Here is a 25,969-nt window from a genome sequence, read left to right as displayed (position 1 = left end):
GAGACCATCTCTGGTCTGAAAGCAGAGCTGGCAGAATATCATCCCGATCAATTAAAAGCCACAACATAACATCAGCATAAATTTACAACATTATGGAATTAATTGACATGGTATTGAGTAACCAATATGTTAAAAACTGCAAGTTCTTTTTTTTTTTTAAGATTTATTTTATTTTTTTTATTATAAAGTCAGATACACAGAGAAGAGAGAGAGGAAGATCTTCTGTCCAATGATTCACTCCCCAAGTGAACTGCAACGGCCGGTACTGCGCCGATCCGAAGCCAGGAAACTGGAACCTCTTCTGGGTCTCCCATGCGGGTGCAGGGTCCCAAAGCATTGGGCCGTCCTCAACTGCCTTCCCAGGCCACAAGCAGGGAGCTGGATGGGAAGTGGAGCTGCCAGGATTAGAACTGACGCCCACATGGGATCCCAGCCTGTTCAAGTTGAGGACTTTAGCTGCTAGGCCATGGCGCCAGGCCCAAAAACTGCAAGTTCTTAACCACATCCTGTGAGTAGGAAGGAATAATTCTAAGGTAAATCAGGAAGAGTGTCATGGAAAATGGAAGATTGAATTTGACTTTGGATATGATTGGAATATTTGTTGGAAATTGAGAGCATAAAAATGGTTTTCTGTGATTTGAGAGGTTCTGCATTGCATTCCATCTTTTAATCTCATGCTTTAGTTTGCTTTTGCTTTTTTATGGTGTTCTCTGTTGAACCTTTATGCCTTCTGCATATTAAGCGCTTGAGTTTGCACATCAATGTGGATTTCCTCTCCCTGTACCCTTCCCCTTTAGAGATGCCTTTCCTGAACACACAGTTTATATTAGTTCTGGTTCTTTTCCTTCGTGTAGTGCTTGTCATAGTGCAGAATTATATATTTCTGTATTTACTTCTTAAATGCCTTTGCTTTGTGAAACTGTCAGTTCTGTGATTGCAGCCATCCGATTGCCGTATTTCATATTGCCCACACCTACTAAGGTCGATTGTTGCTTGCCAAAATGTCTTAATGTCTTAAGTTCACTGTAGGGTGGGTAATAGGAGTGAGAGTAGAGACAGACTGGATGTGGAGGTTTTCCTTTTCTCTGTTTTTGGATATTTGGGTGCTTTTATGGCATCTTGACACTATCACTTTTTATAAAAATGTACTGTGTTGATTTTTAAACTTTCTGAAGCATTTTTTCTTTGAATAGTTCTTGATGTTAATATGGATGAATTAAAAATCTGAGTACACTCAGAACAAGCTTAAGAGTCTGTTACAAGAACAAACAGGATCAGTCAGACAGATGTGTGCTGACTTTAGCTGTGGTTTGCTTTTAATCCATGAATTGTTTTATTTATTTTTTTTTGGGGGGGGTGTCTCTTTTTTCTTAAATGATGTGTTTACTTGAAAGAGTTGCAGATAGAGGGAGGGACAGTGAGAGATCATCTATACTGATGCACTCTCCAGATAGTTGCAACAGCCAGGGCTGGGCCAGACTTAAGCCAGGAGCCAGACCCTCCTTGTGGTGCATGGGTGCACATACTTGGACTATCTTCAGTTGTCTTTGGTATGTTAATAGGAATTCAGATCAGAAGCAGAATATACAAGGCTTGAATCATCACCCTGATACATGATTCGGACTTACCAAGCAGTGAGTTAACCTGTTATGTCACAGTGTCAATTTCCTTCCCCTTCCCCCTCTTTTTTTCCCCTTAAGATTTATTTGGGTGCCTGTGTTGGTATAATGCAAAAACCACTGCATTGCTGGCATTCCATTTGGGTGTTGGTTTGACACTTGGCTGCTCTGCTTCCAATCCAATCTGCTAATGGGTCTGGGAAAGCAGCTAAAGATGGCTCCAATGCTTGGTGTCTTGCACCCACATGGAAGACCTGAAAGAAGCTTCTGGTTTTCAGCTTTGTGCTGGCCCAGCTCTGGCTATTGTGGCCATTTGTTTGGGGAGAAAACCAGTGGATGAAAGATCTGTGTTTCTTCCGTGTAACTCTTAAATTTAACATAAATAAATCTATTTTTAAAAAAAGTTTGCATATTTGGATGAGTTAAAGGGGAGAGGGAGATGATAGCTGTCTTCCATCTGCTGATTCATTCCCCAGCTGACCACAGAGGCTGGGGCTGGGCCAGGCTAAAGCCAGCAGCTCTGTCAGGGTCTCTCACGTAGGTGGCAGGGGTCCAAGCACTTGGCTTGTCTTTGCTGCTTTTCCAAGCTCATTAGCAAGGAACTGGATTGGGAGTGGAACAGCCCAGGCATGAACTAGCACCCACATGAGATGCTGATGTTGCTTTGCTTTGACTTTACTATGCCACAACACTTACTGCTACCCACAGTTTTTTAGTGATTGGGTATATGGTTACTTCAATGAACAGTTTTGTAGTGACAATAGTGATAGCTTTGATTTTTTTTTTGAAACTTCAGAAATAATTTTATCTACTTTTATTACAAAGCTTGAGAGGCAGAGAGAGAAACCTCTTGTCTGGTTCACTCCCCAAATGCTCACGATGACTTGGGCTGGGACAGCCAAAACCAGGAGCCCAGAATTCAACCCGTGTCTCCCAGCTGGGTGGCAGGAACCTCATTAGCTTGAGCCATCAACACTAGTTCCCAAGATTTTTGCTAGCAGAGGCTGGCGTCTGGAGTTGCAGCTCTGAATCTAATCCAGGTACTCCAGTATGGATACAGGGCTCCTAATCAATGGTTTCAGTGCTAGACCAAGTGCCTACCTTTCTATTATATTTCTGTGTGCTTTTTCTAAGGACCTTGCTTCTCTTTTTATTCTTGTAACTTTTTCTCAGGCGTTTGACTTTTGGCTTCTGCTTGTAGCAAAAAACTGTATTGCCACAGATCATTATTGTCATTTTATCCAAAACAGATGAATTTTTTCTGTAGTTTTTTTTTTACATGAATCAATGCTTTTTTAAACTTTAAACATCTGTAATCTCATTGTTAAAATTTTGGTGTGTATTTCTATTTTTCCTGACTATGAAAAATTGAGTTCAGATTTGCCTACTGTTTGTATCCTTTGTATTTCAGAATATAATTTATATTCAATGAATATTTTCCTACTTGAACAAATTAAACAAATTTGGATAATGTTTTGGGGCAAGAGGTACATATTTTTTTTTAAAGGATTTTTGGTTGCCAAGTACCATCTTCAAAGGTAATTGTATAGCCCTATAGCAGCATATGACAGTGTGTGATTTGTGTATGTGTAGTTCAATTACTCTGTTGTTCAATTTCTATGTGGAAGAGAAAAAAGGGTGTAGTTGCTCTCTTAACCTGTTTTGTTCCTGCAGAGACTCTTGTATTTGGATTGATGTTTGATTCAAACATTTTTTAAAAAAATTAATTAAAATTTATTGTTATTTTTGTTAAAGATTTATTTTATTTTTATCGCAAAGTCAGATATACAGAGAGGGAGAGACAGAGAGGAAGATCTTCTGTCCGATGATTCACTCCCAAGTGACCACAGTGGCTGGTACTGGGCTGATCTGAACCCGGGAGCAAGGAGCTCTTCTGGGTCTCCCACACGGGTGCAAAGTTCCAAGGCCTCGGCCGTCTTCAATTACTTTCCCAGGCCACAAGCATGGAGCTGGATGGGAAGTGGAGCTGCCGGGATTAGAACCGGTGCCCCTGTGGGATCCTGGCGAGGACTTTAGCTGCTAGGCCACTGCGCCGTTCCCTAAAATTTATTTTTAATTTTAGATGATGTTAACATAGTTGATCAGAGTGGGATGTTTCAAAGGTTAGGGAAAAATGGGTATGATCATGGTTTCCATTTTCTGTTTCTCCCTTCTGTGGGTGCGGAGGGGGAGGGATAAACGGAAAAGCCATACGCAGCTTCCCAACTGCTCCAGAACCCAGGGATGGAGAATGGCCACTCTATATGAAACCTGGGTCTCAGTGTAGTGCATATTCCGAGGGTTCTGCCCAGGAGGTTTCGGTAGTTCTGAAATGTTGCCCATGTCTCCGATCCAAGGTTGAGGTAACCGTTTCAATATCATTGGCTGACATAGTCGACCTCAGAGTTTCCATTCACCCAGATACTTGCCGTCATCATTTGACTAGGGTAGTTGTCCAGTTTGTTCTGTCCTCCTTCCTCTGAGATGGTACCAGATGGCCTTTGTAAGTTCCAGTGGGCTGTCATATCCTCCATGTGGATCTGGGCTAGCTGTCCACTACTCCATTTTTTCCACTGAGGAGGACCAGTTCTTGCTTGGGCCTAGGAGACTTGGGCCCTATTGGACCTGCTATCCCTGAGGCTCACAGACCTGGCACCTACCGCACAGGTAGGCTAAGGACCTGAGCCAGGCGACCAGGGCCCTGCTGGACTTTGAACCCCCAGGGCTCATAGAACTGCCCCCACCACTCAAGTAGGCCAAGGACCCGGGTTTGGCAACCTGGGGCCCACCAGACCCTCCTCTCCCAGGGGCTCACAGATCTGGCACCCACTGTGCAGGCAGGCCAAGGACCCAGCCAGGCGATGCAGGCCCCACCGGAACCCTGACTCCCAGTGCTTGTGGTCACTGTCCCCACCATGCAGGCGGGCCAAGGACCTGGGCTAGGTGACCTAGGCCTCACTGGACCTCCAGTTCTTCCCTACCCACTTGCTCACAGACCCAGCCACCCCCTCCCTCTACAGACCGACCAAGAACCCAGGCCAGGTGACCTGTTCCCACCAGACCTGCCACCCCTGAGGCTCGCAGGTCTGGTACCCACAGTGAAGGTGGACCAGGGACATGAGCAAGGAAACCCAGGCCCTGCCGGACCCCTAACCCTGGGGTTGTTAGACCTAGCACCCATCTTGCAGGCAGGCCAAGGACTCAGGCCAGGAGACCCAGGCCATGCTGGACCCCTCCCCCCCGCAACCCCCAGGGCTCACAGACCCATCTCCCGTCACACGCAGGCAAGGACCCAGGCCAGGCAAACCCGAACCCCACCTGCATCCCCACCCCTAAGGATCACGGACCCAGCAGGCACAACGCAGGTGGGCTGTGGACCTAGGCCAGGGAATCCAGGCCCTGCCAGACATTCTGTCCCTGGAACTCACAGACCTAGCACCCATGATGCGGAAGGGCCACGGACCCATGCCTGGTGACCTGGGCCCTGTTTGACCCCCTGGCCCTGGGACTCAAATCTTACAAGTGAGTCAAGGACCCGGGCTAGTCAACCCAGGCCCTGTTGGATCCCCTACCCCTGGGGCTCACAGACCTGGCACACATCTTGCAGGTGGGCCAAGCACCCTTGCCAGGCAACCTGGGCTCTGCCAGACCCCCCACCCCCGGAGATCATGGACCCAGCACACACCTTCCCCTAACTGTTATGACTCACCTCACCAGTGGGTGCTGCAGCCTAGCTCAGTCCAGCCTGCCCCCAGTTCCAGCTCTTGCTGGTGGGTTCTGCAGCCCAACCATGCCCAACCAACCTCCATTCCCAGCCCTGATGTGAACTGGCTGGTGTTGTGGCCTGACCCAGCCCCTGCTGCATCCCATCCTGGTGCTCAGATCTGTCAGTGGATGTTAGGAACTGGCGCAGCCTGGCCTGCTCCCAGACCTGACTCACATGTATGCTGCTGTTACTGTAACCTGACCTGGTCTGAGCTGCTCCTTGCCTGTGTTGTTATGTTCATCTGCAAGGACTGTGTTCTGACAAAGGAGTTTTCCAAGCTCCTCTATCAGGTCTCCCAGTAGCAGATGTTGCACACACTGGTGGATGTTTGGCCCAGGTAGACTTTGTCTACCTCTTGTCCCTGCAGGAACAGTGGCCTTGCTCAACCAGCCCACAACCATTCTGGTTGTCACTGTTGGATGCATACCTGCTCCACACCCAGACACAGCTCTCATGTGGTTCAGCAGGTGCTGAGACCTAGCCCAGCCGGTTTTACACCCATGCTGGCTCTCCCCAGACCCAGTTCACACCCATGCTGAGGCAGACTTGCAACTATGTCTAGTCCACCCAGCTTTCCCCATTCTAGCTCTGTGCTCACCAGTGGGAACCCAAACCCAGCTGAAGCATCCCATTAGTACCTCAGCCAGCCCTGTTCCTAGCCATAGCTATTGTGCATGCCAGTTGTTGTTCTAGAGGAGTGAGAACTCATACAGCCTCACAAATTCTAACTGTGGTGCTGATTCACTCATGTGCTGCTCAGTGTCATGGTCCAGCCACACATTGCCCGTTCCCTGTTCTGAGTCTCTACCAGGAGGGCACCCATTCCAGCCTTAGTATATGCCTGGGGGTGATAATTGGTGATAGCCGATTTCAGCTGCTCCAGCTTAGGCCTCCTACGTGAACTAGTGCTTTGATCTTACCCTTAAAGGTCCTCCCATTTCCCTTCCAAACAGCCCAGTTTCAGCACTCTTGCTTATCTGCTAGAATAGTGGTAATGTCCATGGAAGTCCCTTGGACATCATTCACCATTGAACATAAACTCAGGTTCCTATATGCCCGCACCTATGCGAGCCACAAGGCTACTTATACACCCCAAAATCCCAAAGCTCATCGCCAGATAGCCAGAGGGCTTCACCTGGTGATATTGGCACCCAACCCTGGCTGCTTGACCCAGGATGGCGTCAGCTGCAGTTAAGCAGCTGCTGGGCTGAAATTCCCCACTTGGGAGGATCCTCCCACCCCCACCAGCTGGAACTACATGTGGCTGGTAGGGCGGAAGCTCCCATTCGCCCACCCAGGCTGCCCCCCTTTTTTTGAGACAGAGTCAGAGGTTGGGGAGTTGGTACAGAGAGACAGAGACATATACAGAAACACAGTTAGATGTAGAGAAAGAGTTGTGTAGACAGTGCTTCAGCTAAAGTTGGGAAGTTGACTTTGGCAGTCTCAACTGACATCTTCTCATAACCATTTCCTTAGTTCTTGAGAGTTTTAATTACTTGAGAGAGAACTCATCGTGTGCTTCACTCCTGAAACACCTGCGCCTGAAGCCAGGCGCCACTAACTCAATTCAGTTTTCTCAAGTGGGTAACAAGAAGCAAGTACTTGGGGCTGTCACATACTGACTTCCAGATTCTGTATTAACTGAAAGCTTTGTGATTGAGAAGGGAGCAAATGAAAGAATTGTAAGCGAGCACTGCACCACTCCTGTTCTTGAGTTTTAATAGCAAGTAATTTCTGGTTATGTATAAAGGTGTTTTTCCACCCTGAGTTCAGATGTGGAATTAAATCTTCTGTCTTAAGTTGGCGTTGTGGCAATGTAAAGTAGCACTGATTGAGGTCCCAGTTGATCCACTTCCAATTCAGCTCCTTGCTGATGTACCTGAGAAAGCAGTGGAAGATGGCTCAAATTGTTGAGCCATTTGGGAGAGTTAACCAGTAGATGGAAGACCTCTCAGTCTGTCACCCTCACTCTAGCTCTGCCTTTCAAAAAGGCAAAAACAAAAACTTTTCCAAATTGTATGGATTGTGAAAAATGTTACTCATTTGAAATTGATTTTTTATAGATTTATTGAAAAGGCAGTTATAAGATCTTCCATCTGCTAGTTCATGCCCCAAATGGCCACAACTGCTGGGACTGGGCCAGGCCCAAGCCAAAAGCTGTTAACTCCATCTGGGTCTCCCACATGGGTGGCAGAGGCCTGAGCACTTGGGCCATTTTGCACTGTTTTCCCAGATGCATCAGCAGGGAGCTGGTTTGGATGTGCAGCAATCAGGGGATGAACTGGAGCTCAGGTGATGACAGTCACAGGTGGCAGTCTAACCTGGTGTGTTACTATGCTAGTCCTTAATTTTTTAAAAAAGATTGACTTATTTATTTGAAAGATAGGGTTAGAGAGGGAGAGAGGCAGGTCTTCCATCCAATAGTTCACTCCACAAATGGCCTCAAAGATTGTAGCTGGGCTGCTGTAAAGCCAGAAGCTTTTACCCTCTGCAGGAATAAGCAGTTGGGCCACCTTCGACTGTTGCCCCAGTCATGTTAGCAGGGAGCTGGACTGGAAGTGAAGCAGTCAGAAAGTCTCTTTACCAGCTACACCACAGTGCTAACCCTATTATTTATTTGTTTATTTATTTATGAAGATTTATTTATTTATTTGTAAGGGAGAGTTGACAGGGAGAGACAGAATCTTCTGTCTGTCAAGTGGTCACTGTAACAGGCTCTGCAAGGCCGATGCCAAGACTGGATCTCCTATGAGGATGGCAAGGGAATGACCAAGTACTTGGATCATCATCCACTGCTTTCTCAGGTACTTTAATCAGAGAGCTACATCCAAAAAGGATCAGTTAGGCAGCAGCTTAACTTGTTGAACCACAGATCCTGCCCTTTTCTTGACAGTGTTGAAGCATGAGTTTTTACTATTGGATGAATGTAATTCATTTCTTTTGCTGCTTGGGCTTTTGATGTCTTTTCTGTGGCTCTGTTGTGAAATCCAAAGTCAGGAAAATTTATTTCTTTTGTTTGCTATTATTTAGGTCTTCAATGTGCTTTGAGTTAATTTTTGTATATGTTATAAGCAGGGATTTGTTTCTATTTTCTTTTTCTTTTTTTGTTTTTTAAAGATTTTATTATTATTGGAAAGCTGGATATACAGAGAGGAGGAGAGACAGAGAGGAAGATCTTCCATCCGATGTTTCACTCCGCAAGTGAGCCGCAACGGGCCGGTGCGCGCCAATCCGATGCCGGGACCTGGAACCTCTTCCGGGTCTCCCACGCGGGTGCAGGGTCCCAAAGCCTTGGGCCGTCCTTGACTGCTTTCCCAGGCCACAAGCAGGGAGCTGGATGGGAAGTGGAGCTGCCGGGATTAGAACCAGCGCCCATATGGCTTTTAAGGCGAGGACTTTAGCCTCTAGGCCACGCCGCCGGGCCCATTTCTATTTTCTTAACATAAGTAGAATCAATGTCTTGGGATGACTTAAAATCCTTGTAAATCAGTTGAGCATATATGAGCTGATTCCAAGTCAGGAGCTTCTTTTGAGACTCCCTTGCAGCTGCAGTGTCCCAAGGCTTTGGACCTTGCTCCCTTGACTTTCCATAAGCAGGGAGCTGGATAGGAAGTGGAGCATCTGGGGATACAAACCAGCACCCAAATGGAATCCTGGTGCTTACGTTGGGGGGATTAGCCAGTTAAGCCATCCTCTGTCTTAAAAGTTTGATAATAGTTCACCCAAATTTATAATACCTTTCTGAAGAGGTTCACCGTTGTGTAGTTGGTTCTTTAGTTGTCTTTTGGGGGCCGCCCAATCCATGACTCGCCTTGCACGCACTGGCATTCAAATGGGTGCCAGTTTGTGTTCCAGCTGCTCCACTTCCCATCCATCTCCCAGCTTGTGGCCTGGGAAAGCAGTGGAGGATGGCCCAAGGGTATAGAACCTTGCGCCCACTTGGGAGACCCAGATAGAGCTCCTGGCTTTGGATTGACCAAGCTCTGGCTGATTTTATATAAATAAAATCTTTTTTTTTAAAGATATGTTATTAGAAAGGCAGATATATGCAAAGAGGAGAGAGAGAGAGAGAGAGAGAGAGAGAGAAAGAGAGATACACTGTATCCGTCGATTCAGTCCCCAAATTCCTCAACTGTTGCAGCTGGGCTGTTCCAAAGCCAGGAGCCTCTTCTGGGTCTCCCATACAGGCACAGGGTTCCAAGGCCTCCGAATGTTCTTCGCTGCTTTCCTGGGCTATAAGCAGGGAATTGCATGGGTGGTAGAGCAGCCGGAACACTTAACTAGCAACCGTATGCAACCCCAGTGCTTGCATTGTGAGGGTTGAGACAATTGAGGCTTAGTGCCAGGGCCAACAGTGCTGCATCACACGATTAATTTTTTTTTTTAACGATTATTTATTTATTTGGAAGAGTTACAAAAAGAGGGAAAGATCTCCCATCTAGTTGTTCACTCCCCAATTGCTTGTAGTGGTGAAGGCTGAGCCTGGCTCATTCCAAGAGTCAGGTGTTCAACTAGGGCTTCCATGTCATTTGCATGTCTGCAGATACTTGAACCATCTTCCTTTGCTTTTCCCAGGCCGTTAGCATGGTGTTGGATCAGAAATAGAGTAGCCGATTCCCGTATGGGAATCCAGCATTTCAGGCCCCTGTCTTACCCATTTTTAATTGTACATTTTAATTATGTTAAGAATATTCACATTGTGCAGTAGACCTAGAACTTGATTTCGCAAAAACTGATGCTTAATCCCTGAAGTAGCTTCCCGTTTGCCTGCTACAGCTTCTAGCAGGAGTCCATTCTTTGCTGTGAGTTTGGCTATTTTAGATTATCATGATGGTGGAATCATATGAGTCTGTGTGATTGACTTTAATTATAATGCTCTCAGAGTTCATCCATATTGTGGCATGTGACAAGGTTTTCTTCCTTGTTAATGCGAGTAATGTTTCACAGTGAGAGCACAAACTGGTTTCTGTTTCTGTTGATGGGCATTTAGGTTGCCTTCAGCTGTTGGCTTTTGTAACAGTGCAGCCATTGAATTTACATTGGGTTTACAAAAAACTATTCAAGATTATGCTTTCAGTTCTTTTCAACACACATAACCAGAAGTGGGAGTATTGGCTAGTAATTGTAATTGTTGTTTTTGGGAGGGTACCTTTGTATTATTTTCTACAATGTATTTTGTATTTCCATCAATATAGTGGTCAAGAAATCTCATTTGTCTATATCCTTACTGGCTATTTTTTTTTGTTTTGTTTTTCATGGGAGCTTTTTAATGGGTTTGACATATCTCATTACAGTTTTGTTAAGTACATTTTGAAATTAGGAAGTAACAGTCCTCCAACTTCATCTTGTTTAAAATTGCTTTGACTCTTTCAGGTTCCTTGAAAGTCCATGTAAATTTTAGAGAGAATTTTTATGTTCTACAAAGAAAATGAGATTTATTTAGTTTCATTACTAAGTCAGATATACAGAAAGGAGGAGAGACAGAGAGGAAGATCTTCCGCCTAATCATTCACTCCCCAAGTGAGCTGCAATAGCCGGTGCTGAGCCAGTCCGAAGCGAGGAGCCGGGAGCTTCCTTCAGGTCTCCCATATGGGTGCAGTGTCCCAAAGCATTGGGCCATCCTCGACTGCTTTCCCAGGCCACAAGCAGGGAGCTGGATGGGAAGTGGAGCTGCTGGGATCAGAATCGGTGCCCATATGGGATCCTGGTGCTTTCAAGGCCAGGACTTTAGCTGCTAGGCCACAGCGCTGGGCCCAGAATTTGAGATTTAAATAGGGGTTTCATTGACTGGTTTGTCGATCACTTTGGATAGTGTTGACATTTAGGAAAAGTTAGTTTTTCAACCCATTTTCATGGGGTTCCTTCTATTCACATCTTTTAAAATGTATTCCAGCAACATCTTATAGATTTTAGTGTTAAGGGCCTGTTAATTTTTCCTTTTTAAAAAAAATTTTTTTTTTTATTGGGCACATTTACGGAGAGAAAGTTCCTTCATCTGCTGGTTCATTCCCCAAGTGGCCACAAGAGCTGGAACTGAGCCGATGAAGTCAGAAGCCAGGAGATTCTTCCGGGTCTCCCACATGATTGCAGGGTCCAAAGGCTTTGGGCCATCCTCCACTGCTTTCCCAGGCCACAAACATGGAGTTGGATGGGAAGCAGGGCTGCCGGGACATGAACTGACATCCAAATGGGATCCTGGTACATACAAGGCAGGAACTTTAGCCACTTTGGTACTGCGCCAAGCCCTAATTTTTCTTTAAGCTTTTTTTCCCCCGGTTTATTTGAAAGGCAAAGAAAGAGAGCAAGCTGCCTCTGGTTTGCTCCTTAGTTGGTGGTAATGACATGGGCCGGGTTGGTCTAAATCAGGATCCTTGAGCTTCATCCCATGTACATACAATGATCCAAGCGTTTGGGCTGTCCTCTGATGCTTTCCCATAAACACTACCATAGTGCTGCATTGGTGGTAGAAAAGCTGGATATGGAACTAGCTCTTGAGATGTTCCCTGTTGCAGGCAGTATCTTAACGTGCTGTGCCACAACTCTAGGTCTGTTAGTTTGTTTTTCAATTCGTTCATTGTTAGTGTATAGAAATACATCTTTTTTGTTTTGACTTGTGCTTCCGCCCTACCCCTGTATATATGGAATTGTATCATAAGATAATAATAATAATAATAATAAAATAAAAAATTATAAATATGTAAATGATGACTTCTGGACACAGTGAAGAGTTAAATGTTGGATAATGTTTGCTTTTATTCTTATCCTGTGAGTCATATCTAAACAGTTGTTTATTTTAACATGGTTATGCCCTTTTATCTGCAACTGGTTTCATAATACCCTGGGAGAGTTGCATAGTTGCATAGTTGTGACAAAGACTGTATGTCCTGCAAAGCCCAGAATATTTTCTTTACCTTCTCTTTTTTTTAAGATTTTTTAATTTTTATTACAAAGTCAGATATACAGAGAGGAGGAGAGACAGAGTAAGATCTTCCGTCCAATGATTCACTCCCCAAGTGAGCCGCAACGGGCCGGTGCTGCGCTGATCCAAAGCTGGGAACCAGGAACTTCCTCCAGGTCTCCCATATGGGTGCAGGGTCCCAAAGCTTTGGGCCATCCTCGACTGCTTTCCCAGGCCACAAGCAGGGAGCTGGATGGGAAGTGGAGCTGCCGGGATCAGAACCGGTGCCCATATGGGATCCCGGGGCGTTCTAGGCAAGGACTTAAGCTGCTAGGCCATGGCACCGGGCCCAGTACCTTTTCTTTTTTAAGGTTTATTTTTATTAAAAAGGCATAGAGACAGAGTTCTTCTGTCCCCTGGTTCACTCTCTGATGTCAGGAGCTTTGTTTGGATCTCCCACTTGGATGAAGGGGCCCAAACAATTGAGCCATCTTCCACTGCTTTCCCAGGCACATTATCATGGAGCCTGACTGAAAGTTGGAACAGACGCCCATTAGGGATGCAGGATTTGCAGGCAGCAGCAACATCTGCTAGGTCACAGTGTAGACCCCTTCTTTGTGTACATTTGCAGGAATATTGTGTTGATCCCAACACTGTAAACTTTTTTTTTTTTTAAGATTGATTTATTTTAAAGACAGCAAAAAGGAGAGACAGAGATCTTCATCTGATAGTTGGCTCTGCAAATGGCTGTATCAGCAGAGCTGGGACAATTCAAAGCCAGGAGATTCCTTTGGGTCTCCCATTTAGGTGCAGGGGTCCAGTCACCTGGGCTGTTTTCCACTGTTTTCCCAGAGGCATTAACGGGAAGCTGGATCAGAAATGGAGCGACTAGGACTTGAGCTGATACTAATATGGGATGCTGGTATGGCTTTACCCACTACACCTCAGTGTGGGCCCTAATTGTTTTGTAGTAGAATGACTTATTGGATCATTAGCAAATTAATACTTATACAGTTTGTTTTTGGCTTTAGATTGATTTTATAGTGCTGCCTGTTATATGTGAAATACTAGTATGTCAGCATACAGTGAGAAAGCTGAATAAGGAGTTTAATAAGGGGGAGTGATTTTATGTATGCTTGGTATTTAGAAAGGAAAGAGTGAATGAAGAAAAACCAGAGGTGGTCATAACTGAGAAACAGCCGATCTTAAAATTGGCAAAACACAGGACAGTATTTTTGGGATCTAACATCTTATTGGCGGGGGGGGGGGGGAGACAATTCCTGTACAGGAAAAAAGGAGTTTTCAGAAAAAGATCTGACGATTATAAGTAACCCTGAGAAGAGTGTGCTGCAAGTAGGCCTACAGTATTGAAAAAGATCTGACGATTATAAGTAACCCTGAGAAGAGTGTGCTGCAAGTAGGCCTACAGTATTGAAGGTTGAAGCAGAGATAACATGCCACAAGTCCTTGGCGACTTGTTGCCTCATAGTCTTCCTTATCAGCCCTAAGAGTCAACTAGTGTAGGAGGACATTGTGACCTTAGTCAGCTACCATAGTCAGCCAGCACAGGATTACAGTTGATGGGACAATATTTGTATGATAAACAACTGAATGGATGTCTTGTTTGTAACTGATTGGATATCCTTTGCATGAGAACAACTGTATGGCTATGTTTTGTATACCTGATGAGATATCTTTGTATAAGAACAGTTGAGTGGGAAGTAATATACAAGGCAAAAGGACTTCCAAACTAAGGCATAGAAACAGTTGATGGTTCTGTTGATGAACTAAGTATCTCTACCCTAATCCTGTATGACCCTTAGCATATAAAGTCTGTTGCCCCTAATGAATTTTGGCTATTGATCATCAGTCAGTAGTCCAAGCGTGCACCAAGTCCATCGCTGCAGGACAGCGACAAACTAGAAAGAAGAATGTGGGTTTTAGGGTCAATATAACAGAGCATAAAGCAGAGTGTGGATGTGGAGTTGAGGAATAATCCCAGAATAATTGGTGAACTATGTTCATTCCATCTGTGAAAAATCTGTTCTTAATCTCAGTTTGGTCAGTAATTAAACCAAAGATTGTTTTGCTTTCACCACAGAAGATATATCTGACATGCAAGTGAAAGTTTGATTTTAAAGTTTGGCTTTAACATTGGTTTTGTATTTTTCATGATTTTCAGAATTCTTTTTTTTTTTTCTGCTTTATTTCAGTATCAGATATAGAAGGTGGTGATGGACTACAGCTCAGAAAGGAACATACTCTCAAAATATTTGCTTATATCAATTCCTGGACACAGAGGTATGTATTTTATATTGCTGCTGTTTGTTGTAAAATTTTGCTTTGGGGATGTTGAATTAGAAACTTTTAGCATTGGATGATAATTTGTCAGGGGCTGGTATTTGGGCTAGACGCATCCAGCAGCTGAAATTGGTTATGATGTCTACTGTGTCTCCTGTCAGAGCATCTGGCTTCTGTGCTAGCCTCCGGTTCCTGATTCTAGCTGCCTGCTAGTGGAGGCTCTGGGAGGTAGCCATGATGCTTAAATAATTGGGTTCTTGCTACTCACATGTGAAAACTTGATTGTTTCTAGTTCCTGGCTTGTGTTATGGGGAAGTGAACCACTTTATCAGAGCTCTTTGTCTCTGCCTCACAAATGAATTCATAATACCTCTACAGCAATTGTTTGGTTTTTAATAAATCTTCTTTCCTCATTCCTGAAGAAGCTGATCATTGTTCTATTTTTAAAATATCAACATAAAAATTTGTTCCTCTTTTATTAGCAATTTGGGAATGAATGGAATTGTGAAAAATAATTATTTTGAGTTAAGAACTTTCAGCACATTGCCAAAGGTTTGTAAAAAATTAATTCATTTATAAAAATTTCTGTAGTTGTGGGCCAGTGCCATGGCTCAGTTGACTAATTCTCTGCCTGCAGGGACTGTCATCCCATATGTGCATGGGCTCATATCCTGGCTGCTCCACTTCTAATATAGCTCTTTGTTGGTGACCTGGGAAAGCTGTGGAGGATGGCCCAAGTCCTTAGGAGCTGTGACAGAGATTCCTGGCTCCTGGCTTTGGATCAGCTCCACTCTGGCTGTTGCAGCCTTTAGGAATAGAAGCAAAGGATGTAAGATCTTTGTTTCTGTTTCTTCTCTCTATACCTCTACCTCTATAATAAAAATAAATAAATCTTAAAAATTCTGTGGTAGGAAACATTGTGAAGCAAATTGATGTTTGCTTCATTTTAACAATAATTAGGTTTTTTTTTTAAATAATACTATGTTAAAACTATGAACAAAACTTAAGGAATCTGTTATTAATATAGCTAAAGATTATATAAAGGATTTGTGAGTTTCTTTCCCTGAAAGTGATGACAGTAGATCATCGCTGATCATGCTTTTCACTTATGTGCCTTTCCAATTTTAATTTTAGTCATCCTAAAATATTTATGGATATGAATGTTTGAAGTGATCTTTCCTCTGCTGGTTCATTCCCCAAACAGCCACAAAGGCCAGAGCTGAGCTGAGCTGAAGCTGAGAGCTTCTGTCAGGTCTCCCACGCAAGTGCAGGGTCCTAAAGTTTTGGACTATCCTCCACTGCCTTCCCAGGACACAAACCGGGAGCTGGATCAGAAGTGGAGTAGCCAGGACATGAACTGGCGCCCAGATTGGATGTTGGCACCAACAGAATGCTTCTATTCCAAGTGTTTCTACAGTATTTATGTTTTCTAAAGATTTTTTCTTTGTTTAGATAAGTTTGTAGGTTTTAATTCTTTAAACCTGCTTTGTCATTACTAGCCTCTCTTTTCCTGAATTTCACTTAATGAAGCAGTGGATTGTTACTGTGATAGTGTTCTAGATGGAGTAAATTGTGGTTGGGAAACAGTCTAGACTGTAGGCTGGGTAAAGCTTAAGAAGTCATTTAGTCTGATCTCTCAAAGGCGTCCATAGGCAGAACTTGAAACTCAGTAAGTTTATAGTAGGCAAATTTTTACATTGATGATTTTGTGTGGCCCATGAATGTTATTACAAATTTTTAAACACCCCTTGAAAGAGAAAGGGGTCCTTATTCGTGGTCTAGATGAATGGATATTTCATAATATTATGTTAACTGTATAAAGTTAACATTGAAATGTTTTTGCTGAAAAATGGCATCTCTCAGTCACATAATCTACACATTTTCTTTTTATATGAAAAGCAGAAAGAATGACAGAGACAAAAGACATGGTAAAGAATCAGGCAGTAATCTGCCATCTGATGGCGTACTCCCCAGATGTCTACTGTAGCTAGGGCAGGGCCAGCCTGGCGTTTAGAATTCGGTACAGGTTTCTCCTGTTGATAGCCTGTCACCTGCTGCCTCTTGGGTTGCATATTAGTAGGAAACAAGCAGATTGGAAGTTGGAGGAGCTGAAACTTGAACCAAGACTCTGAAACAGGATGGGGCTTCTCAGGTTATGTGTTTACTACCAAGCCAAATGCCTGCACGTAGATTTGTTGTAACTACAACTAAGTAGCAAAGGTTACATTAGGAAAAAACCTACACTTCTGTTATCTGTGGATATACCATTAAATAAAGTCCACAGAAATTAAATCATCACTAATAGTTGAACTGGAATGGGAGTTGTATTTTTCCCTTTTTGTAGCCCTTTTTTTTTAAAAAAAAATTTACAAATGCACATTCTTAATCCTTGTATTAGGTATTTTTAAAAAAGATTTATTTATTTTTATTGGAAAGTCAGATATGCATAGAGGAGGAGACACAGAAAAGTCTAACATCCACTGATTCACTTCCCAAGTGGCTGCAGTAGCCAGAGCTGAGCTGATCCAAAGCCAGGAGCCAGGAGCTGCTTTTAGATCTTCCATGCGAGGGCAGAGTCCCAAGGCTATGGGCCATCCTTGACTGCTTTCTCAGGTCACAGCAGGGAGCTGGATAAGAACTGGAGCATTTGGAACCCAAACCAGTGCCCCTAGGAGATCACGGAGGTTGCAAAGCAAGGACTTTAGCAACTAGAATGTCATTCATGCTGGGCCCTGTATCAGATATTTTTAAACTGCAACATAAATGGGAATGAAATAGGAAATTTCAGTGTTTTTAATTAGACAGTAATTTGTAGATTTCATCAGAATATCCTCGTGTTAGAACCCAAAGTATTTTAAGAGTCGGCTTTAAACTGCCTTTGAGCTACTAGATACGGACTTTATCCTCATCCCCCAACCTCTGCCCCAACCCTAAAGGTTTATTTATTTATTTGAAAGTCAGAGACAGAGGGACAGAGGTCTTCTGCTGGTTCATTTCTCAAAAGACCGGTACGGCCACATCTGGGTGGGCTTTAACATGGAGCCAGGAGCTTTTTCCCAGTCTTCTGAGTGAGTATATGGGGCCAAAGATTCCATCCATCTTACTGTTTTCTTAGGGGCATTAGCAGGGAACAGATTTAAAGGTGCTGCATCTGGGACTTGAAATGGTTCTCCTGTGGGATGTTGACATCACAGGTGGAGGGTTTACTCCCTACCCACAGCTCTGGCACTCGGTCTGGATTCCTCTCTGCATTGTCTATGAACTCAACAATTATGACAAATTAACTTGTGTAAGCTCTCTCCTTTGCTCATTTGTCAAGTTAGAATGATAAAGTTGCTGCTAAGATTACGCTTAGCATAGCATTTGAAAAAGAACTTTAACATGCTTTTAAATTAAAATTTGTTCGGAAAAAAACACATTCAAGGATGGGTCAGCTAAAGCACAAAAGGCCAAACTGGAAGATATGATTTGCAACATTTGTGATTCTGTTCACCTGTCAGTATGTACAGTTTTTAGGTTGTTGCTGTAAAAATAAAATATTAGGGGACCCTGTGTGGTTGCCTAGTTGCTAAAGTTCTCGTTTTGCAACCACTGGGATCCCATGTGGATACCGGTTTGTATCCCAGCTGCTCCACTTTCCACCCAGCTCCCTGCCTGTGGCCTGGAGGATGGTCCAAAGCCTTGGGAGACTACCCAATTGAGAGGCCGAGAAGTAGTTCCTTCCTCCTGGCTTCAGATCAGCCCAGCTGAGCTCCTGCTGTTGTGGCCACTTGGGGAGTGAATCAGCAGATGGGAGAACTTTCTGTTTCTCCTTATCTCTGCAAATTTACCTTTCCAGTAAAAATAAATAAATCTTAAAAAATATAGAGAGGAAATAGTATTTTAAAATGTAAAAAACCTGCCATCTTTGTGTTTATTTAAAAAGCCATTAATTTTCTTTTCATTATTTTGATAAGCTTTATTTTTTTAAACATTTTATTTTTATTTGGAAGGCAAAGTTACAGAGTGGGAGGGAAAGACAGAGATCTTTTATCTATTGGTTCACTTCAGAATGGCTGCAGTGGCTGGAGCAAAACCAGTCCGAAGTCAGGAGTTAGAAGCTTCTTAGGGCCTTCCATATGGGTGTAGGAACCAAGGGATTTGAACCATCTTTCACTGCTTTCTCAGGATTTAAAGAAGCACCTGGTTTGGACGTAGAGCAGCCACAACCCTAATGGGTACCTGTGGGATACCCACTTTATAGGTGGAAGCTTAACTTACTCTAGGCATAGTTTTGTAATCTGTTGATCATTACTCAACATATACAAGTATCAGAACATCATGTTGTGCCTCATAAATGTGTATAATTGTGTCAAGTAAAAATTCAAAAAAATGTGATCAGTGAAATTTTGATACTGACCACTTTATTTATTACTTTATTTATAAAGATTTTATTTATTTTTTGTTTATAATACTTAAATCATTATCATTTTATGATACAGTTCCATAGGCCTTGGGATATCCCTTACCCCTACTTCAAGTCCTCTCCCCCCACACTTATATTATTACTATAATATAGTTCTTCATAAACAGTCATATGTTCGTCATTGCAGGCATAGACAGTGGTAGAGAGTCCAGCATCCTATTGTCAAGATATAGTTAACAGTTTCATTGGGAGTCCATCTTTGATCTGGTAGAGGTGTAAGTTGTATTGTATCCTCACATCTAGATATGATAATCTCTATTACACATTTACTATACATCCCCTTAAATGAAAAGCCACAATACAAAATAAACTACAGGGAGAAAAATAGGAATTTAAAATGCCGTGAAGTCCTCACGACGTTTTGATAATTCAGCAGTCCTGAATTGCTGTCAATCCTGCCACTCCAATTGTGATGAAATCTCTCCAGAATCTTTAGGAAGAGGCTGCTATGCTCCACCTTACAGTCTCCGTCTGCCCAGATATTCACTGCCAATGCATGGTTGGAGTAGTTGATCAATTTGTTCTATCCTCCGTCCTCTGCCATGGTATCAGGCATCCTCTGGAGGCTCCAGTGTACTGCCATGTCCTCCATATACATTTGGGTTTGCTGTCCTCTACTATGTCTGAAAAACTGAGAAGGCCCAACTCTGACACATGCACTCCACGGTCAGACCATGGAACCTGCAGTTCTCTCCATGGTTGGGGTTTTGAGTCCAGCGGTTCAGATACTAGCCACTTTAAAGTAGTACTTTTTCAGGAAGTAATTTGTAAAATACTTTTTGCTTAAATGGTCTTGTCATGGTTTCTGTGGTGGTAACAGGCTAGGAAAATTGATATTGGACCTACTAGAGTATCTGTTGATAGTATGAAATCTAGAACCCAGCTTCAAATAATTTCATTTTAATATATAGGTTGCTCATGAATATTGATTATTTATAATTGAAATTCTGCTTTGTGCTAGACATCCAAAATTATCTTTTTATCTTTACGCATTTATTTTTCTTAAAACTTATTTTGGAAAAATTTTAAGATTTACTTATTTTTATTGGAAAGTCAGATATTAATAGAGGAGGAGGGACAGAAAGGAAGATCTTCCATCCGATAATTCACTGCCCAAGCGACCACAATGGACAGAGCTGAGCTGATCCGAAGCCAGGAGCCAGGAGCCAGGAATTTCTTCCAGGTCTTCCACACAGGTGCAGAATCCCAAGGCTTTGGACCATCCTCGACTGCTTTCCCAGGCCACAAGCATGGAGCTGGATGGGAAGTGGGTCTACCGAAATTAGAACTAACACCCTTATGGGATCCCAGCGTGTTCAAGGCAAGAACTTTTGCTGCTAGGCCACCGCACCAGGCCCTGTAAAATTTTTTTTACACATTTAGTTCACAATTATTGCGCATATATTTTTAAAAATTATTTTTGTTGGAAAGACAGATTTACAGAGAGGATAGACAGGTCTTTCCTCTGCTGGTTGGCTCCTTAAATGATCAGAGTGGCTTAAGCTGACCTAATTTGAAGCCAGGAGCTTCTTCAGGTCTCCTACTTTGGTGTGGGGGCCCAAGACTTTGGGCCATCCTTTGCTGCCATTCCAGGCCCATAAGCAAAGAGCTGAATCAGAAGTGGAGCACCTGGAACACGAGCTGGTACCCAATACAGAATGCTGATGCTTTCAGGTCAGCCATTAGACCGTTCATCCACCAGACCAGCTTTGTGTTATTACATATTTTTTTCTTAAGATTTATTTATTTTCTTTTATTTTTAAAGATTTATTTATTTTATTACAAAGTCAGATATACAGAGAGGAGGAGAGACAGAGAGTAAGATCTTCCGTCCAATGATTCACTCCCCAAGTGAGCCACAACGGGCCGATGCGCGCCGATCCGAAGCCAGGAACCAGGAACCTCTTCCAGGTCTCCCACACAGGTGCAGGGTCCCGATGCATTGGGCCGTCCTCGAGTGCTTTCCCAGGCCACAAGCAGGGAGCTGGATGGGAAATGGAGCTGCCGGGATTAGAACCAGCGCCCATATGGGATCCTGGTGCGTTCAAGGCGAGTTTAGTCACTAGGCCACGCCGCCGGGCCCAAGATTTATTTATTTTCATTGGAAAGTCAGATATACACAGAGGAGGAGAGACAGGAAGATCTTCCGTCCGATGTTTCACTCCCCAAGTGAGCTGCAATGTCTGGTGCTGTGCCGATCCGAAGCCGGGAACCTGGAACCTCTTCCAGGTCTTCCATGCGGGTGCAGGATCTCAATGCATTGGGCTGTCCTCAACTGCCTTCCCAGGCCACAAGCAGGGAGCTGGATGGGAAGTGGAGCTGCCGGGACTAGAACCGGAGCCCATATGGGATCCTGGTGCGTTCAAGGCGAGGACTTTAGCCACTAGGCCACGCCACCGGGCCCACATATTTTTAAATATGAGCACACTCCAGTGGGCAGCATTGTTTTTGTTTTGGCAATCAAGTTTTATCAGATTGGAAATAGTAGATGGGGCCCAGTGTGGTGTGGCCAGCCTCAGAGTTTGGGTGTAGTGAATAGAATGAATTTTTAATGCGTATTATTGCTAGGTACTTGAGCGATATTTCAAATAGAGTTCACCATTGATACTTGTTGTTCACACAGTCTTGACAAGAGTCTGTAGTTCCTAAATAGGACCAGAATTGCTAATAAAACATTCCAATCCCAGTCCTGCAGCAGTGTGGGTAAATCCTTTCTGTGGGGGAAGCTTGGCTAAGATGTTGCTTTGACCAGGACTGGAAAGACATTAGGGCATGTTTGGTAGGCAGTTTAAGGCGAGCCCACCTGGCTAAGACCCCCCAGTTCTTATGAGACAACATGTGGTTGTCTGGGGGGCAGGACAGAGGAGAGGAGGAAATTGGCCCTGTCTCCTTTATCAGAGTTACAAATGGTGAAATGAAGTGGGTCAATGCACAGGTATTTAAAAAATACTTTGTATCAGAAAATAGTACCCAACAAGAAAATATGCTTGTAAAATTCAGTCATTTTCAGAACGTTTTTGCATGCCTAGAAATAATGAAAATAAACAGTTGCTGAGTCAGAAGAAACAAAGGCAAGCTTCTGACTGTCAGGAAGTAGCTGCGCCTGGGTGCCCTGTGGACACACGCCCCCTGAGCTAGGGTTTACAGGGAGTGTCAATCAATTTTAATGCACTGCAAAAGACGGGGGAAGAGCTTCCCAAACACAAAAAAGCATTTCAAAACATCCATGGAAAGTGAACTAAAACGATACGTTTATTTTGTTGCAAAATTGTTTTGAAATCCACACATGTGAGGTCTTGAAAGGTTATTATGGAAAACGCCTATTATGAAAAAGCTATGAATGGATCTCATTTTTTTGGCACCAAAATAAACGTCTTTTTTTTTCCAACCAACTCAAAAAAAAAAAAAAAAAAAAAAAAGGCTTGCTTTTCCCTGATGTAGCTCACATGAGGCCCACAGGTGTTGTAGCCCTGCCTGGTCTGGTCTGCCTCCATCCCAGCTCACGCTCTCCACATTCCCGCCTACTGGCTTTGCCCCCTCCCTCCCTCGTTCTCACGTATGCTGGTTAGATGCTGTGGTATGGCACACCTCACCTTGGCATTTGCCAGTGGGTGTTGTAGCCTGGCCAAGCCGGCCCACTCCCAATTCCAGCTGATGTTGGTGAGGGTTATAGACTAGCCCAGCCGTAATGTGCCCTAGTATGTGTTGCGACCATGCCTGGCCCGACCCACACTCTGTTCTGGTGCTCGGATTCACCAGCAGTTGATGTGAATTGATTCAGCCTGGTCTGCCCCCAGCTTATGCCCAATGTATGCCTGTGGGTACCTTTCCCTGGCCTGGTCTGGGTTTCTCCCTATCGTGGTTCTTGCACTCACCTGTCGGGACTGTGTCCTCCCAGAGTTGCCCAGGCTCCTCCAGCAGAATCTCCCAGTGCCAGATCTCATGCTTACCAGTGTGTCCATCAGCCAGTCCTACTTAGTCCACCTCCTGTCCTAGCAGGAACAATGGCCTTTCTTGACTGGCCTTCAACCCATTCTGGTTCTTACTGTTGGATGTTTCAGCCCAGACAAGGCTTGTCCATACCCAGACACTGCTCACGCATTGCTCAGTAGGGGCAGAGACCTATCCTAGTCCATCCTACATCTACCCTTGTTCTCCAAAGCACTGGATGGTTGCTGGAGTCTAGCCCAGTCTGGTGCATCCACTCCCAGTCCAAACTTGTCCCCAAGGAGAGTGCAGCCATGTCCAGACCAGAACACAGCCCCCACTCCGGCCCCCGCACTCACCAGTGCGAATCCCAACCTGGTTAGGGTGTCTTCTTAGCTCCCCAGTTGGGCCTGGTCCCAACCATAGATTACATGCACATTCCAGTGGTTGCTGTAACCCAGCTTGGCATAGCCCCTCACCTATCTTGGCCTTTGCCTTCGTTGCTGTGTCCTAGTATCCCTGGCTCATGCAAACCAGTTGGTGCAAGAGCCTAGTTGGGCATGATCTGTGTTCTGACCTGATTTCTGTTCTTCCTTGTGAGTTAAGGTTTGCTTGGCCCTGCCTGGTCCACCCACTTCCAGTTGCAGCTTGGCTCACCCCACATCCTGTTTTAGGATGCACATTCGGGTGCTGCTGCCATTGACCTGCCCAGACTGTTGTCAGTTCTTCACCCATAAGTGATGTCAGGTTCCATGGTCACACCTAGCTCAGCCCATCACTACCCTGACTTTTGAGCTAACCAGTGGGATTTGTATTTCCACAGGGTTGAGCTCACACTTCCCTCAGAGAGTCTACCCCCAGAGCTGGTTCTCTTGCATGTTGGTTAGTGTCTTAACCCTGCCAAGTGTGGCCCATCCCCTGTTCTGCCACCCAGTCAGGTACTGGTACCTAGCCCTGCCAGACAGGCCCCCATCTATAACTTTCGTGTGGACTGGTGTGTGGCAGTCAGTGATGCTCTATGCTAGTAGCCCATCTCAGGATTCCCATGTGGCTTGATGAATCCGTCTAGCCCAAATAGAACTTATTTACTCTCCCACTCCAAACCCTCAGATCTCAGTCCCCATGCCTGGAAGCAAGTTCGGTGACCCCCATTGCTGGGAATCACCCAGAATTCATCCCTCACACTGGCCTTATCCCTGGATGTTTCTAGGCAGCAATTACATATCCTAAAAACCCTGGAGTTCGCCACTGGGTGGCCAGCAGGCAGATACTGGCACCAAATAGGCACACTTGCTGCCCAAAGCCTAGGACTCAGTCACCATGTGGCGACGGTGCCCATGGGCCGAGTCCCAGGCATTGGATTCGACCTGGCCCAGGTATTGTCAACAATCAGGTCACCCCCACTGCAGAGGGCTATGGTCACCTGAGCCGCCAAAGTTGAACTCTACCGACACCTAATACTTTTAAGTTCTGAGCCTTTCTAGTATTTTGTGGGTTGAGTTTTTCTTACTGTTTGTGTATCTACCTCACTGTAGCATCTTCCAAGTTTGTTTCTTCCATGCTGTAATTTATTCTTTATTTGCTTTGTTATCTTTTATTTAATTATTTCTGTCCTGAACGAGAATAGACAAGACATGTCTCCTTTAGTATTTTTGTGACAAGTTTTGAAGTAAAGAAAATGATTTCTGAATGAATTCAAGCTGGGCTTAAGTCAAATGATGTTTTGATTTCAAAATACTGATCTCCCTTGCATGGTGTATGTGACAAATGGTAGATTAAAACCATAGGTATGTAGCTTTCTTAGCGTTGAGCATAATAGGATGAAACGGATTGTTGATGAGGACATAATAGTTTTGAAAATAAATTATGTGTATTCTGAGTTAGATTCTCAGTTTTCATTCAACTTACATGTTTGGGTCTGTAAGGACTCATACTTACTTTTCCTTATACCTTGTTCAGCATCATTTTTGTCTCTGTTAGGGATAGGTTATGTGTGAAGGGGAGTTAAATTAAGTGTTTTCCTATATGCCAGTTGGTCTCTAATCTTAATGTGTATTATTGAAAGGCAGAAATCATTGGTTCCTCTCCAAAGGTCTGTGGTAACTGGAACCAGACCAGGCTGACTGGGACCCAAGTACTTGAGCCGTTTCTTTCTGCTTTCTAAGCTTGCGTGTTCACAGGAAGCTGGAGTTGGAAGTGGAGCCTGGACTTCTTACTAGACACTCTGATAAGGGACTGTGGGAATCCAAAGTGTGTCTTAACTGCTGTAGTTGATTGCTGCCCCAGTTTCTGTCTTTGAAGTTTGGTTTCTTAGTAACTGGGCTACTTGATGCTCTTTTTTCATAGCAGTGTTTTAAAATTTGTTTTTCCCCTGTATTTAAAAAAAAAATAACTCAAGTTCTTTTAACCCCTACCATCCTTTTCACCCACTATAACATCCAGCTTTGTGTATTCTGATTGTATTGTTACTCTTGTTAAGTTTTCATTGCCTCATACAAGAAAGAACATGTGGTATTTTCCTTTCTATGTTTAGCTTATTTCATGTAACATTAAGTCCTCCAGTTCTGGCAATTTTACTGCAGATGATACAATTTCATTTTTTGTATGTGACTGAATAATATTGTTGTTTATGGATTGCCTTTTCTTTATGTATCTGATGATTACATACTTTCCCTAATTTTTAAAAGAGGAAATTTGGCTTTCTCAAAATGTAACTCCAATGTTTTTATCTGGGAATTCAGGGTGCATTTCACATTTTTAACTAAAGTTTATTTTCATTTTATTTGAAAGAGCTAGACAGGCAGGCAGGTCTTCTCTGTAATAATGTACTTCACAAATGCAGCATCTGGGACATAAAGCCACATGCATACAGATCAGTCCTATTTTCCCACATGTGTGCAAGGGCTCCAACAACTTGAGCCAACACCTAATATCTCCCAGGGTTCACATTAGCAGGAGGATGGGTTGGGAGAAGACTAGCCAGGGCTTAAACC

General features: G+C 43.9%; 1 protein-coding gene across 5 annotated transcripts in view; it reads left to right on the top strand.

Moving 5' to 3' along the window:
• The window catches only part of USP34 (ubiquitin specific peptidase 34), a 206,754-nt gene that overhangs the window by 26,544 nt on the left and 154,241 nt on the right, over positions 1 to 25,969 (top strand). For all 5 annotated transcript variants that reach the window (XM_058667856.1, XM_058667855.1, XM_058667852.1 and 2 more), the window contains exon 2: positions 14,497 to 14,584. Coding sequence is in view for 3 of the 5 variants with exons in the window: in XM_058667855.1 (XP_058523838.1) it covers positions 14,497 to 14,584 (88 nt within the window). In the remaining 2 variants the exon portion in view is untranslated. The remainder of the gene's footprint in view (positions 1 to 14,496; positions 14,585 to 25,969) is intronic.

Source organism: Ochotona princeps, chromosome 8 (assembly GCF_030435755.1).
Source record: "Ochotona princeps isolate mOchPri1 chromosome 8, mOchPri1.hap1, whole genome shotgun sequence".
NCBI lineage: Eukaryota > Metazoa > Chordata > Mammalia > Lagomorpha > Ochotonidae > Ochotona > Ochotona princeps.
Note: the sequence above shows the minus strand (reverse complement) of the source record. Positions and strands in the feature narration are given on the sequence as shown.